This window comes from Myxocyprinus asiaticus, chromosome 16 (genome assembly GCF_019703515.2).
Source record: "Myxocyprinus asiaticus isolate MX2 ecotype Aquarium Trade chromosome 16, UBuf_Myxa_2, whole genome shotgun sequence".
In the NCBI taxonomy this organism is placed as follows: Eukaryota; Metazoa; Chordata; class Actinopteri; order Cypriniformes; family Catostomidae; genus Myxocyprinus; species Myxocyprinus asiaticus.
The window spans coordinates 29,224,100-29,240,969 of NC_059359.1; the positions used below are offsets into that span (position 1 = coordinate 29,224,100).

The window sequence follows — 16,870 nt, forward strand, 5'->3', positions numbered from 1 at the left end:
AAAATCAATTGCTATACTAATGTCGCCACGGCAGTTCTTAGATGTGTAAGTGTCAAATGTACATAGTTTTGTCTCTATACCTTTTCTTTAATGCTAAAATAAATTTGACAAAAATAATTTGACAGGTCTCATTGGACTATTGGAGTGCATATAGCCGGGCTGTGTGGCCAGAGCTATGTACGCTTACTGAAAATTATTATTTGGCTATACTGAACTCGTGGTTGGGGGCCCCCTGGTGGTCCCGATGCACTATGCACCCGCTTAGGTTGCTTATTAGGTAGGGCCGGCACTGGTTATTTTCATGATGATGGTAACGAGGGGTGTTGCAACAGTTCTAACTTTCCGAAACTTGTAAGTTTGCTCCCCCGACACTTTTTGGAGATTAATCATTATATGTTTTGTTTGATTTGCTTGGCTGCAGTTTACAGAAAACAATTGTAGCTGGCCACGTAAATCGACAAACAGTTCTGTCATTATTTTACTCACCCTCATGTCATTCCTAACCTGAATTACTTTTCTTTTCTTCCGTGGAACACAGTAAGTTAATTTTTTTTAAATATCCAGGCCACTCTGTTCCATATAATAAAGGTGAATGAGGGCTTTGGATGTCAAGTTCCAAAACTGCAAAATCATCAAAAATCATCAAAAGTTTCGAAGGACATAAGGGTGATAAAATTTAAGAAATTTAATTTTGTATCAATTATCTCTTTAAGACCAAACAGAAGCCTCTGCCAAAACAGTTGCACTGGCATCGTGCAAGCAGTAAGCAGCAATCCTACTATGGCTAGCACCTACTTACCCATGTCTGCCTTTTCAGCAAATCAGGTAGGAATACAAAACAAACATCACATCACGTGGTTAATATCTATTACTCAAGCTGATAAGTTTTTTAATGTTCCCCCCATTTTTCATATAATTCTTACACTCCTGACGTTAACAGAGAAAATACAATTTTATGTTAAACAGGGTGAATGAAAGAGGGATAGACAGAAGAATGGAAAGAGACCAGGTGGTTTGTGAGTAGTACGTTGTCTTGGTAAGTTTGAGTGATATAACTGAGAATGATATAATGAGATGAAACACAGACGCCTACATGAGAAGCATGGGAGCAGTGAAGCAGCATCCGCAGAGACATGTCTGCTTGGGCAGACTGACAAGCAACATGATGGCTAAGTATGAACAGAGATCGCCATAAGGCAAACAGTAAATGAGAGAGGGAGAGAGGAAACAAGTGATTGATTGTAATGCTAAGAGAGGTGAGTTTAGCCCCTGGAACCTCAGTGTAATAAAAAAGCAAGATATCCAAAGATAAAGAAAAAAACTGAAAGAATATGATAAATGACTGGAGAAAGATTGCCCAAGATACTATATATGACTGGAGAAAGATCGCATCTAGACATATGCCTGGTTATACCAAACTTTTCCATCATTTGATGAGCTACTGCTGCCATGATCAATAGAAAATGTAAACAAACGTCTTTTAAATGAAACTCCATTTACCGCCTACATAAAACAGGTATTAGTATAGAGCAAAGTTAAATCACACCAGTCAAATAGTGCAGAGTTTTGTGAACAAAGTGTAATCTACAATGAACACTAATATACATGTGTTTGCTGAAAAGAATGACATTGAGTGTGTTTATATGCACACCAATATGCAGACAAGTACCAAAAATTTGCTTATTAAAAAAATCTAAGATAAGCCAGAAAGAACGGCAGCAAAGGTGTTAAATGTAACGTAAAATCGGGGTACTGGGGAAAAATCTATTTATTAAGCTGTTTATGATCATAACCCGATAAAGGAAAACGATTTAAGATGTTCAGATGACCTTACGCGTTGTCAAGTTATTTAGCATAAGGTGTGAGATCATGTATGTAAATGCACTCAAGTACTTAATTTAAATACTAATGGCCTGTGCTGACTGCGGCTGGTTAAACTGGATTGTGCACAAAAGTGGCACTAAACTAAAAACTGAAAGTTTATGTACCTTTAAAGGGAAGAAACTCCAGTTGCTGCCATGTCCATCCCTTGAAACGAATTTCAAAATTTTCTCATTTTAACTTTGGCTTCTTCATTCTCCTCGAAAACAAAATGTTCCTTTTTCCCCTATATAAAAAAGCCATGATAAATGGCAGAAGAGGTGGTCTGGTCAGTACTAACGTGGCATTGAGAGGCCGCCGACATGGCACGGAGTCCCTAATGCAGGTTCCAGAAGCAGGGTCTGCAAGCTCCACGATAACGAAGGGGCGTTCCTCCAGGGTCACAACCCTCAGGTGCTGGGCATCGTCGGGTGGCTGTAGAAATGGCCCGTAGCGAGACCAAGCAGGGTATCTCAGACGTAACACCCCGTTCTCCCACCAGCCTACCTAAGATCACACAGACAGCATATGGTTGAAGGTTAGGGGTCATTCTCATCATTGCGCCGCACATTCGCAACAGCAGAAATATATCCCATTAATTTAGATATTTATTTAATAAGGTTTAAACCTGACATCCAACTCCTCAGTATGAATTCAGCTCATAAATCAATAAAACATTCAAGTCAAAGGTCAAATCCTGACCATTTCAGCTATTCTTAAAAGAATCATTGAGGTTGGATTACAGACAGGACTGGCTTCTTTCACTCAGGATAAGCCTTTAGAGTGGGAAAGGATAGTGAAAAATGAAAGATATCTCCTCTACGTTTTTTTGTGAGCTTATTTCTGAGGGCTCTCTAAAACACCTTTTTTAGTCACTGGGGAATGAATGGTTCCCTATCTGTCACTCACTCGACGTTGTGTTGATGTAGTGACACTAGGGGTTGCTCTTGGGAGCCCCAAACACCTGTGATCTTTGAGAAAAGGCCAATGGGAATTGGCAAGTGGAATTTGCATGCCACTCCCCCGGACATACGGGTATAAAAGGAGCTGGCTCGCAAACACTCATTCTGATTTTTTCTTTGAGCTCGGGACGTGAGGCTTCTCGACGTGGCGTCTCCTGCTCCGCTCCGCCCCGCTGTGAGGCCCCACCCGCAGGTACATCAGATGCAATTGTCCCCTTGGTGTCCCTTGCCCAGAGCTTGGAGGTGTGGCTAGCACTCTCCAACCCGTCACAATTGCTGGCCAGGACCATCCGACTAGGCTATGAAATCCAGTTCGCCAGGCGCCCGCCCGGGTTCAGCGGTGTCCACTTCACCTCTGTGAAGGGCAAGAACGCCGCTGCCCTGTGTGAGGAGATCACGACCCTTCTGCAGAAGGATGCGATAGAGCCTGTTCTACAGCCCCTACTTCATCGTGCCAAAGAAAGGAGGTGGTTTGCGGCCAATCTTGGACCTGCGAGTACTGAACCGGGCCTTGCACAGACTCCCATTCAAGATTGCTTCGCGCACTGAAACTATTTCAGAGGCTCCTGGGGCATATGGCGTCCTCGGCGGCGGTCACACTGCTTGGGTTGATGCATATAAGACCGCTCCAGCACTGGCTTCAGACTCGAGTCCCGAGATGGGCATGGCGCCGCGGCACACATCGCGTGGCCATCGCACCGATCTGCCACCACTTGTTCAGCCCTTGGACGGACCTCTGCGGGCAGGGGTCCCCTTAGTGCAAGTTTCCAGGCACGTCATTGTTACGACAGACGCCACCAAGTGAGGCTGGGGCACCGTGTGCAATGGGCATACAGCCGCAGGCTCCTGGACAGGGCCGCAACTGCGTTAGCATATCAACTGCCTCGAGTTGCTGCCGGTATTTCTCGCCCTGCGGAGGCTTCGGCCGTTGATCCAGAGAAACCACGTGCTGGCACACAGCTGCCCCCGGGGGTGGCGCAAGTATGCATTTCCCCCAGTGAGCCTGCTTGCACAGACCTTGTGCAAGGTCAGGAAGGACGAGGAGCAGGTCATCCTGGTGGCACCCTACTGGCCCACCCAGACTTGGTTCTCGTTGCTCACACTCCTTGCGACAGCCCCTCCCTGGCGAGTTCCCCTGAGGGAGGACCTCCTCTCTCAGGGACGGGGCACCATCTGGCACCCGCGACCAGACCTCTGGAATCTCCATGTCTGGCCCTTGGACGGGACGTGAAGACCTAAGTGGTCTACCACCAGCAGTGGTAGACACGATCACTCAGGCCAGGGCTCCCTCTACAAGGCGCCTGTATGCCTTGAAGTGGCGTTTGTTTGCTAAGTGGTGTTCTTCCCGACGTGAAGACCCCCAGAAATGCGCAGTCAGGTCGGTGCTTTCCTTCCTGCAGGAGAGGCTGGAGGGGTGGCTGTTCCCCTCCACCTTGAAGGTGTATGGGGCCACTATAGCAGTGCACCACGACGCAATAGACGGTAAGTCCCTCGGGAAGCACGACCTGATCATCAGGTTCCTTAGAGGTGTGAGGAGGCTGAATCCTCCCAGGCCGCGCCTTATTCCCTCGTGGGATCTCTCCATGGTCCTGTGGGGCCTGCGGGGAGCCCCGTTTGAGCCCCTAAAGTCAGTTGAGCTAAAGGCGCTATCATTGACAACTGCCCTCCTGACTGCGATCACATCCGTACTCTCACATGATCCTGAGACCCCGACCAGGCTATGTGCCCAAGGTTCCCATGACCCCATTTAGGGATCAGGTGGTGAACCTGCAAGCACTGCCCAGGAGGTGGCAGACCCAGCCTTATCATTGCTGTGTCCGGTGCATGCTTTGCACATCTACTTGGATCGCACGCAGAGTTGAAGACACTCTGAGCAGCTCTTTGATTGCTGCAGAGGACAGCGGAAAGGAAGGGCTGTCTCCAAACAGAGGATCGCCCACTGGGTCATTGACGCCATCGCTTTGGCATACCATGCCCAGGACTTGCCGCCCCCCTTGGGGCTTCAAACACACTCCACCAGGAGTGTGGTGGCCTCCTGGGCCCTGACCAATGGTGCCTCTTTAGCAGACATCTGTAGAGCAGCGGGCTGGGAAACACCCAATACCTTTGCAAGATTCTACAATCTCCGGGTTTCACCACTTGCATACAGTGCCTTTCCCCTCCTGGAGGGGAAGACGTGTGCTTTTTCCCCCTAGCCGAGTTCACGAGACTGTGAACCCTGGATGTCCTTCCTCCTTAGCCCAGTGGCAGGCGAATTTGGTGGAGAAATTCGATGCCAGCCCATTACGTGTGCTAGTAGGCCCTGTACTGGGGTAGGTGCGCCACATGCACTGGTTGCCCGTGAGTAACCCCGTGTGATGTATCCTCCAAGGTATGGTTTCCCCGTTGGTAAACCCATGTCTTCCTTGGGCAGAGTTCCCTCTGCTACCGGTCACCGTGTTTGCAGAGCTCTGTCCCCTCCGGGTAGGACCTACCACAGGGACATCTTCCACATGCAATACTGCTGGTCGGTAAGTCCATGTGATGTATTTCCACACAATTACCTCTCCTTTGGGTAGGGTGTGGTCTCCGTGGTGTCTTTCCCCTTGGGAAAGGACACCCCCACCCAACGTGGACACTTATGGCCCCAGCTGAACAATTTCCAATTTTTGGGGAGAAAAAAATAAGAGAAGAGGCCACAGCTGGTGCGGCCTGTCCCCATTGTGGGCAGTTGGCTTGTCCCCAAGGTGCAGGGGACCGTATGATGCTCATCGAGCATTGGGGGAGGTTACATGAGGGCTGGGTGCGCTTGCTATGAGGCACGCAGTGGCAATCCACGTAAAACAGTTCAGCTAGTTGTGGCTTTTCGTATAGGGAATCCTAGTGTCACTACATCGACACAATGTCGAGTGAGTGACAGATAGAGGGAGGAACGAGACGTTGTGTCCCTCTTGCCACAAAACTGAACTACCTGCTGAAATGGCCGGGACCCTGTCTTGGCTCCTCAGCGCAAAACCTGAATGAGTGGTTACAAGCCAGTACCTTTTATACGCGTATGTCCGGGGGATTGGCATGCAAATTCCACTCGCCAATTTCCATTGGCCTTTTCTCAAAGATCAGAGGTGTTGAGGCTCCCAAGAGCGACCCCTAGTGTCACTACATCGACACAACGTCTCATTCCCTCCATCAGGGAACGGAGGTTATGACTGTAACAAAGACGATTTTTCTTTTCTGATAAAGCTTTTAGCTAAGTGAACACAGAGGGAAAAGGTTACGAGACTGAGAAAAACAGAGATGGGGTAAAATTTGTCAAACTGAGCTATGGCAACATAACTGGGTTCATAACCCATACACAAAGGTCCTGTAAAACTGTATGTACTGTACAGGGAAAATTAAATGCACACAGCGAATGACAGAAAATAAGACAAACCGTCAGTGCTGTCCATAAAATTGTGTTTTATACAAGAAGTATAAACTAATCATATTTACATGCATTTATTTAGTAGATTTTCATCCAAAGGGACATACACATGAGGAATACTACAACACAAGTGGCTCTTCATAAGGATATAGTGATAACAGAGATTAGAAAGATTAGAAAGGGCAACGTTTATTATAAATTTTCTCAACATGTAGCTTTATTCAAGCTGTCAAACCACAAATAGACAAACTTGGTGCTGAAAAATTGCCTATACTGTACACAATATATCTATATTTACATTTAGTCATTTAGCAGACGCTTTTATCAAAGCAACTTAGAAATGAGGACCATAGCAAGCAATTTGTCATACAAACAAATGTATCTGTTATCAAGGACACAGGAGGGACGTTGCATCAAATGCAGCTCGCTCCTATTATAATCAATGATGCCGTGTACACTGGACAGGACTGCTGCACTGTGTCACATCGACAGTTTATAGACACTCCTTTCTATTCCTGATTCGCTGCACATGCTTGACGGTACAGCTGAGAGCTGATTGTCTATGCATGTCACCTTCTTAGAATGTTTGCTTCAACACGTCCAGAGTAGACAGCCTTAAACCATTGCAATGCAATTAGACATCAGTCACATCAGGTGTAGACAGGGTATTAGGCTTCTTTTGGAACTATTCTCATTGGTGGAGCAAAACTAACTGGCCATATTTGTCTAAAATGTTAATTATTTAATATTAACTTATTTTTTTTACCTCACAGACATGCATGGACATTGCATTTTGTCTTCGCTATACGCAAAGCTTAATTTAAATTCATTTAAACTGACTGATCTCAGTTCAGAAGACACTGGGCTTTCAGTAAAGGGTTAAACTTTCGATGTACGGAGTCATGTGACAAAACAACATTGCGCCATTCACAGCAGAATTTGTTTTTAGGAGAAAAGCCAACAAAATTACATCTTGTAAGAAACCTATTTATGTTTTTACATTGAAAGCTCAAGAGTCAAAAGAGTAGTCTCTAGTTTTATCTGACATGCTATCTAAAGATTTTTAACGAATTACCGTGAAACAGCACGCTACTAAACACAATGTACAATAATGTGTACAACAGCACAATATTTCATTAGAAATCCTTGATTTTCTGTGCATTTTCACACTGAGAAAAAATGTTTGCTGTCAGAGCTGGAGTTATACACTATCAAAATATACAGTTATATACCGTCAAAAGTTTTGAAACACTTGACTGAAATGTTTCTCATGATCTTACAAATCTTTTGATCTGAAGGTGTATGCTTAAATGTTTGAAATTAGTTTTGTAGACAAAAATATAATTGTGCCACCATATTAATTTATTTCATTATAAAAGTAACATTTAATTAAAAAAAAGTTTTTGAAATTGATGACTTGGACCAAATAATAAAGAAAAGCAGCCAATAAGTGCCCAGCATAGATGGGAACTCCTTCAATACTGTTTAAAAAGCATCCCAGGCTGATACCTCAAGAAGTTGGTTGAGAAAATGTCAAGAGTACAAGTCTGCAAATTCTAGGCAAAGGGTGACTACTTTGAAGATGCTAAAATATAACACAGTTTTGATTTGTTTTGGATTTTGTTTAGTCACAACATAATTCCCATAGTTCCATTTATGTTATTCCATAGTTTTGATGACTTTACTATTATTCTAAAATGTGGAAAAAAAAATTATAATAAAGAATGAGTAAGTGTTTCAAAACTTTTGACCGGTAGTGTAGATGCGGCCTTTGAGAATGCGTGTCAATGGGAAACAGATCCTGCAATTTCACACGGTGTGACGTGACATTAGGCGGTACAAGAGAGACATGATGAGTAGAGGGCTAATGGTTAAGTCAGTGAGTTCATTTCTCAAACGGGACCATCTACAGTAGTATACAGTCTCACCGAAAACAAAGCAAGCGTTTTTTATCAGCAATGGCAATAAACTATAGTGTTGTTGACTTTATATCACTGACTAGGAGTATAAATGTATGAAAGTCTTGCACGTTTCGCTCAGACATATACTCCTTTTAGGCAACATACTCATTTTTCAGTGAAATGGTGCTGTTCTCCTGCCGAAGCAGATGCTCGGCTTGTGCCTGGCTGTGGATCTGTGAACCTCTCTCAGAGCCATAATGCAGCGGGCAGCGGAAAAGCATGTTAAACAGAGGACAAGCCAAATTAATTTTTATTGTGTGTGTATACTGCGGACATGCCAATAAAACAATAATAGTATTTGTATACTGTATGTTTGGCATGTGCATTCTGATTTTATTGATGCATAAATACGCGCATTTCATAGCATTCGATTATTATGCTCCGGTTTATTAAGTTCAAAGGACATTCTAAAACACTTAATGTGGCTTAATACTACTAAAAACAATGACCACATAGAATTTTTTTTATTTATTTTTTTTATCCTAAGAGAATCCTTAAGCCACGTTAATTGTTTTCCTTGTGGACAGTTGGAAGGAAAAGGCTTAAAATTAAAAATCTTCAGTGTCGTTCTTTTAGCAGTAGGCCTAGATCGTGTTTGTGACAAGTGAAGTGAGAGAAATTTAGTTCTCATTGGTCATTGATTTATTCCATTATACATAGGCCTATCAAAATATAAAGTATTTTTCCTGTATTTCCCATAAGGCGCAAATTGTGAATGAAGGAAAACAATGCAAGGGGAAATGGGAAAAAATATGCAGAAAAACATTTTATGACGTTTAATACAAAATGATGATGATAATAATAATAATAATAATAATAATAATAATAATAATAATAATAATAGAAAGATGACTGCAAGATGATCCCACTTTATGATAGCACTTACAGTAAATAATAAAAAATATTAAAACATACTCGTTTTCTACTGTTTTGCGAACTTCCTCACATTATACACATTTACATTCAAGATATTTTGGTAAATACAAAATTTTTATAATTTCCGGGACACTGTTTATCTCGTGCATCCACAAAAGACTGATTGACTTATCTGACTGTCAAGTTTCTTAAAACTTTAAACTGTAGATGTTGCTGATCGCAGTAGGCAGCTGATGTTTGCGTTTCATGACGTTGTTGCACTCGTGGGTGATATTTTATTGTTGAGCATCGATTATTAAAGTCCACCATACAAAGAGTGCAAATAAAACGTCATGGTTACTTGTGTAACCTCCGTTCCCTGATGGAGGAAACGAGACGTTGTGTCGATGTAGTGACACTAGGGGACATTTTTGGGAGCCCGAGACACATCTGGTCTTTGATAAAAGGCCAATGAAAATTGGCGAGTGGTATTTGCATGCCACAATCCCCTGGACATACGGGTATAAAAGGAGCTGGTATGCAACCACTCATTCAGGTTTTATGCTGAGGAGCCGATATAAGGTCCGGCCATTTCAGCGGGTAGTTCAGCATTGTGGCAGGAGGGACACAACGTCTCGTTCCCTCCATCAGGGAACGGAGGTTACACAAGTAACCATGACGTTCCCTATCTGTCACTCACTCGACGTTGTGTCGATGTATTGACACTAGGGATCCCTATACGAAACGCCACAATTGGCTGAACTGTGTTACATGAACTGGCGGTGTGTGGTGGGCAGACTACTGTGTGCCTCATAGCCAGCATACCAGGTCGATTCGTAACCTCCCCCAACATAGTTATGAGTGTCGAACGGCCTTTTGGGGACAAGTCAACTACTCAAGAGATAGAGATAGGCTTAACCCAGTCGTGGCCTCTTTTCCCCTTCTCTTTTTCCACTCCCTAAAAAAGAAGGGGGATTATCCGAATGGGCCACCAGTTCTAGTCATGGGGTGTCCCTCCCAAGGGGAAGACACCGCAGAGACCACACCTCGCCCAAAGGGGGGGGGGGTATTTAAGTGGAAGAATACGTCACATGGTCTTTCCGACCATGTGGAGAATCTTCAAGGTAGATCCTAACCAATGGGGGAGGAGTTACTACAAACATGGAGACTGGGGCAGAGGGGCTCTGCCAAAGGAAGATGCAGTTTGCCAACAGGGAAACAAATTAGCGGAAGATATATATCGAATGGGGTTAGCCTTACAGGGAACCGCCACATGCAGAGCACCTACCCCAGAACAGCGCTCTTAGTTAGCACGTGTACTGGGCCGGCAGCGAGTCTCTCCGAAAACTCGACTGCCACAGGGGTCGGAGGAAGTCAACCAGGGAACAAAACTTGTGAACACTACTGGGAATTAATGCCGCACGTCTTCAGCTCAAAAGGAGGTGGAAGGCGCTATGTGCAAGCGATACACCCAGCTGGCTATCCTGGGCTTATCCGATTGTATTGCGTGCCACTACCTGGGATGAAACCAGTTCCACCTGCAAGGTTGTAGAACCTTGCAAGGGTGTTGGGTTATGCCCAGCCTGCTGCTCTGCAAATGTCTGTTAGAGAGGCACCCCTGGCCAGGGCCCAGGAGGCTGCTACACCCCTGGTAGAATGGGCTCGTAGCCCTGCCAGGGGCGGCACGTCCTAAGTGTGATATGCCATTGCTATGGCGTCAATGGGCCAGTGGGCGATCCTCTGCTTGGAGACAGTGCTTCCTTTCCACTGTCCACCAGAGCAGACAAAGAGCTGCTCAGAGACTCTAAAGCTCTGTGTGTGATCCAAATAGATGCGTAAAGCTCACACTGGACACAGCAATGTCAGGGCTAGGTCTGCCTCCTCCTGGGGCAGCGCTTGCAGGTTCACCACCTGATCCCTAAAAGGGGTCGTGGGAACCTTGGGCAGATAGCCCGGTCGGGGTCTCAGGATCACGTGAGAGTAGCCCAGACCGAACTCCAGGCACGTTTCGCTGACAGAGAACGCTTGCAGTTCTCCTACCCTCTTGATGGAAGTGAGCGCATTCAGGAGGGCAGTCTTCAAAGAGAGTGTAGTAAGCTCAGCTGACTGCAGGGGCTCAAAGGGGGCTCCCTGTAGACCCTGAAGAACTACAGAGAGGTCCCATGAGGGAATAAGGTGCAGTCTGAAGGGATTCAACCTCCTGGCGCCTCTCAGGAACCTGATGATTAGATTGTGCTTCCCTAAGGACTTACCATCCACTGTGTCGTGGTGTATCGCTACAGCGGCTACATACACCTTCAAGGTGGAGGGGGACAGCCACCCTTCCAACCTCTCCTGCAGGAAGGAAAGAACCGATCTGACTGCAAATCTCTGGGGGTCTTCGCGTCGGTAAGAACACCACTTAGTGAACAGATACCACTTCAAGGCATACGGGCCATGACCAGTGGTGCCTCTTTGGCAGACATCTGCAGAGCAGCAGGCTGGGCAACACCCAACACATTTGCGAGGTTCTATAATCTCCGGGTTGAGCCGGTTTCGTCCTGTGTATTGTCAGGTCTGAACAGATAAGTTCCGGGACAGCTGGCCGGGTGTACCGCTTGCGCATAGCGCCCTTCCCCTCCCATGAGGTGAAGACGTGCGCTTTTGACTCCCAGTCGTGTTCACAAGTTGTGATCCCTGGATGACTTTCCTTCTTAGCCCCGTGGCAGATGAGTTTGCGGAGAAACTCGCTGCCGGACCAGTACGTGAGCTAACTAAGCCCTGTACTGAGGTAGGTGCTCCACATGTGGCGGTTCCCCATAGGTGACCCCATGTGATATCTTCCGCTAAATCGTTTCCCTGTCGGTAAACTGCATCTTCCTTGGGTAGAGGCCCCTCTGTCCCCGGTCACCATGTTTGTAGAAACTCCTCCCCCCTCGGGTAGGACCTACCATGGGACTTCTCCACATGACATACTTCTGACAAGACTCGGTAAGACCATATGACATATTTTCACTCAAAATACCCCCCCCCCCCTTCTCTGGGCAGGGCGTGGTCTCCGCGGTGTCTTCCCCTTCGGAGTGACACCCCCCCAACGTAGACATTTATGGCCCCCAGTCGGTTAACAAATTCCACTCTTTTTGGGGAGAAAAAAGAGGAAAAGAGGCCACGGATGGGCTAGTCTGTCCCTTTTTTTTTGAGCAGTCGACTTGTTCCCGAAGGACCATTCGATGCTCATAAGTGTGTTGGGGGAGGTTACGTGACGGCCTGGTGCGCTGGCTACGAGGCACACAGCTGTCTGCCTGTCTTGCACTGCCAGTCCACGTAACACAGTTCAGCTAGTTATTGCGTTTTGTATAGGGACCCCTATGTGTGAGTGACAGATAGGGAACGTCCTGGTTACTTTCGTAACCTCCGTTCCCTGATGGAGGGAACGAGACATTGTGTCCCTCTTGCCACAACACTGAACTACCTGCTGAAATGGCCGGGACCTTGTCTCGGCTCCTCAGCACAAAACCTGAATGAGTGGTTGCATACCAGCTCCTTTTATACCCGTATGTCCATGGGAGTGGCATGCAAATTCCACTCGCCAATTCACATTGGCCTTTTTTCAAAAAGCAGAGGTGTTTGGGGCTCCCAAGAGTGACCCCTAGTGTCACTACATCCACACAATGTTTCGTTCCCTCCATCAGGGAACGGAGGTTACGAAAGTAACCAGGACGTTAACTACATACAAAGCTTTGAATGGTCTAGCTCCACAGTACTTAAGTGACCTTCTACCACACTATATTCCATCATGTTCATTATGATCACAAAATTCTGGCCTGTTAATAGTTCCTAGAATATCAAAATCCACAAAAGGAGGTAGATCCTTTTCATATTTGGCTCCAAAACTATGGAATAGTCTCCCTAACACTGTTCAGGATGCAGACACACTCACCCAGTTTACAGTGAATCTGGAAAGTATTCACAGCGCTTCACTTTTTCCACATTTTGTTATGTTACAGCCTTATTCCAAAATTGATTAAATTCATTATTTTCCTCAAAATTCTACAAACAATACCCCATAATGACAACGTGAAAGAAGTTTGTTTGAAATATTTGCAAATTTATTAAAAAAAAACAAAGAAAAAAAAAACACATGTACATAAGTATTCACAGCCTTTGCTCAGTACTTTGTTGAAGCACCTTTGGCACCAATTACAGCCTCAAGTCTTTTTGAGTATGATGCTACAAACTTGGCACACCTATTTTTGGGCAGTTTTTCCCATTCTTCTTTGCAGGACCTCTCAAGATCCATCAGGTTGGATGGGGAGCATCAGTGCACAGCCATTTTCAAATCTCTCCAGAGATGTTCAATCGGGTTCAAGTCTGGGCTCTGGCTGGGCCACTCAAGGACATTCACAGAGTTGTCCCGGAGCCACTCCTTTGTTATCTTGGCTGTGTGCTTAGGGTCGTTGTCCTGTTGGAAGATGAACCTTCGCCCCAGTCTGAGGTCCAGAGCACTCTGGAGCAGCTTTTCATCAAGGATGTCTCTGTACATTGCTGCATTGATCTTTCCCTCGATCCTGACTAGTCTCCCAGTTCATGCCGCTGAAAAACATCCCCACAGCATGATGCTGCCACCACCATGCTTCACTGTAGGGATGGCATTGGCCAGGTGATGAGCGGTGCCTGGTTTCCTCCAGACATGACGTTTGCCATTCAGGCCAAAGAGTTCAATCTTTGTTTCTCATGGTCTGAGAGTCCTTCAGGTGCCTTTTGGCAAACACCAGGTGGGCTGTCATGTGCCTTTTACTGAGGAGTGGCTTCCGTCTGGCCACTCTACAATACAGGCCTGATTGGTGGAGTGCTGCAGAGATGGTTGTTCTTCTGGAAGGTTCTCCTCTCTCCACAGAGAAATGCTGGAGCTCTTTCAGAGTGACCAACGGGTTCTTGGTCACCTCCCTGACTAAGGCCCTTTTCCCCCGATCGCTCAGTTTGGCCGGGTGGCCAGCTCTAGGAAGAGTCCTGGTGGTTCCAAACTTCTTCCATTTACGGATGATGGAGGCCACTGTGCTCATTGGGACCTTCAATGCTGCAGAAATGTTTCTGTACCCTTCCCCAGATCTGTGCCTCGATACAATCCTGTGTAGGAGGTCTACAGACAATTCCTTGGACTTCATGGCTTGGTTTGTGCTCTGACATGCACTGTTAACTGTGGGACCTTATATAGACAGGTGTGTGCCTTTCCAAATCATGTCCAATCAACTGAATTTACCACAGGTGGACTCCAATCAAGTTGTAGAAACATCTCAAGGATGATCAGTGGAAACAGGATGCATCTGAGCTCAATTTTGAGTGTCATGGCAAAGGCTGTGAATACTTATGTACATGTGATTTTTTTCATTTTTTATTTGTAATAAATTTGCAAAGATTTCAAACAAACTTCTTTCATGTTGTCATTATGGTGTATTTTTTGTAGAATTTTGATGAAAATAATGAATTTAATCCATTTTGGAATAAGGCTGTAACATAACAAAATGTGGAAAAAGTGAAGCGCTGTGAATACTTTCCAGATGCACTGTAAGTCTAGACTAAAGACTAGAGATTCATATCCCGAGGTTACCAGAGCCAGCCAGATTCAGCTCCGTTCCTGCTTGGTTTCAGACCCACTGCTACGTGTCGCTGAGTGATTGACGACAAACTACAGCTGGTGCTAGCCAGACATCACTTCAGTCTTTTACGACAGACTTCAGAGGATGAACTGATGCCAACTCCAACTGTAAGACATCGGATACTTCATATGCCATTGCCTGAAACTTGGATTTAGGATGGACCCCACCGAACCTCACCGAAATAACCTGCCGGCTGACCTGCGATGCACCTCATTGATCCCTGCCTGCATCACCTTTGTCTATTGATGGACTACACTCTTGAAATGGAATACATAGACAATCAATTAATTGCCAACAAAAGCCTTAATCAGCCAACTAACCAAGAACAATGCATCGATGTGAACTTCTGCAGTTAATCCAGGATGGACTTCAAAGACATTAGTCATTAATCTTACAGTTCATGCAAAATCTTTGTTTAAACACTGAACCTTAACACTTACTTAGTTAACAAATTTTAAACCATGACTTGCACTGCACACAAATAACTTATATTGGCATTATATTCATGCTGTTTAGCCAGAGGGGAACTGGCCCCCACAGTGAGCCTGGTTTCTCCCAAGGTTATTTTTCTCCATTAACCAACATCTTATGGAGTTATGTGTTCCTTGCCACAGTCGACTTCGGCTTGCTCACTGGGGTTCTAAATACAATTATTATTTAATTATTTAATTATTTATTTTTTTACACAATTTACAATCATATTTAATCAAATTAAACAATGATAGACTCTATAGACTTTATAAATATTACAGTTTCATTGTCTGTTAAAGCATTATTTTCTGTAAAGCTGCTTTGAAACGATGTGTGTTGTGAAAAGTGCTATACAAATAAAAATGACTTGACTTAATTTGCTCAGATTTTCAGAAATATTCTATTGCCCGAGAGGTCTCTGCCACAAAAATAATAATCTATTCTACAATATGATCATAGACAGCTGATCCTACACATACATAATTACTGCAGCTGCCAAGTGCCTTTTTTATTCACATTAGCTACAATAACTAGTTCTGCCAGCCAGGTTAATACAGTGCGCATGAGAAATACTGTAAGGCACCCATGAGATAACATCGGAATCCCATGCGCCACCTGGTGGATATTGTGAGAAGCATAACTAATTAATTTAAATTCTGAGAAGCCCTCCTGCATGCTGCGCAATTTCACGTGATGGATTTCATGACAGCTCATGAAAAAACTCAAAGGCCGCATCTATAGGATGAAAATACGGTGCATTTCGAACTGTTCTGAGACCAGTGCAGACACTGGAGGTTAAGTCAACTAGAGGTTAAGTCATTCACTAAATAGGGAGCAAGGGAGCATCCTATAGCTTCCCTACGAAGCCAAGTGCATTCAATACAAACTTCCTAACAAAAGTTCAGTTTCAGGCTGCAGATATTGTTTGAACCACTCAACATGTTTGTCAGACATGGGACAATGGTAATCAGTACTTAAATTCAGAATTTATCATGTATAATTTTATTTTAACATGGTTGGCAGTGATTGGACATTGCTGGCCATAACTTGTATCAAAATTAATTATGCTAATTTCTGATTGGTAAAATGCATTTGAAGCATAATAAACAACATTATAAACATAATAAACAAGTCCTTCTTTAGCTTGGTATTATTTAACATTTCACAACTTTGTCCCACTGTCCACATACGTAGACATACATTTTTAGAAAAACTATTTGCTCTAGAATTTTAATTTAATTTATTTATTTATGTATTATTTATTTATTATTATTATAATTATTATTATTATTTGCATATTTATTAGGTGCTACTATTTACAAATCAAAAAGGGAAATGGAAAATCCACACAGCAGTCACACTTGGGTCTCAGGAGGTTAAATAACTGTTGTATAAAAGTATTATCACACTCACAATCATGTTGTTGCCTTAATATCAGCACAGTCCTGCAGACTCATGCGGCTGAATCACAGCCATACCGATATTCAGTACAACAGCAGTGCACTCTTACTTGTGTGATATTGCTTAAGTACAATACTATTCTATTTAAAAAACAACAACCTCTCAGAAGTTGGTAAGCAGCACATACTTCACATACTACTGTTTTTACCAGTCTCTACACTCAAACTTTGCCAGCAGCACTGAGTTGTAGGACTCTCCCTGTCACACTGGCAGAGAGTGGCAGCTATCAGCACAAAAGCAGCCCTCTCTCCAAAGCCCAGAGAG

General features: G+C 44.5%; 1 protein-coding gene across 1 annotated transcript in view; it reads right to left on the reverse strand.

Annotated features, from left to right (window-relative positions):
- The window catches only part of LOC127453789 (glutamate receptor ionotropic, NMDA 2D-like), a gene marked incomplete at its 5' end in the record, with an annotated part of 82,720 nt that overhangs the window by 32,365 nt on the left and 33,485 nt on the right, over positions 1-16,870 (reverse strand). Inside the window, one exon of the mRNA XM_051720485.1 lies at positions 2,162-2,367. Within this exon, the coding sequence (XP_051576445.1) occupies positions 2,162-2,367 (206 nt within the window). The remainder of the gene's footprint in view (positions 1-2,161; positions 2,368-16,870) is intronic.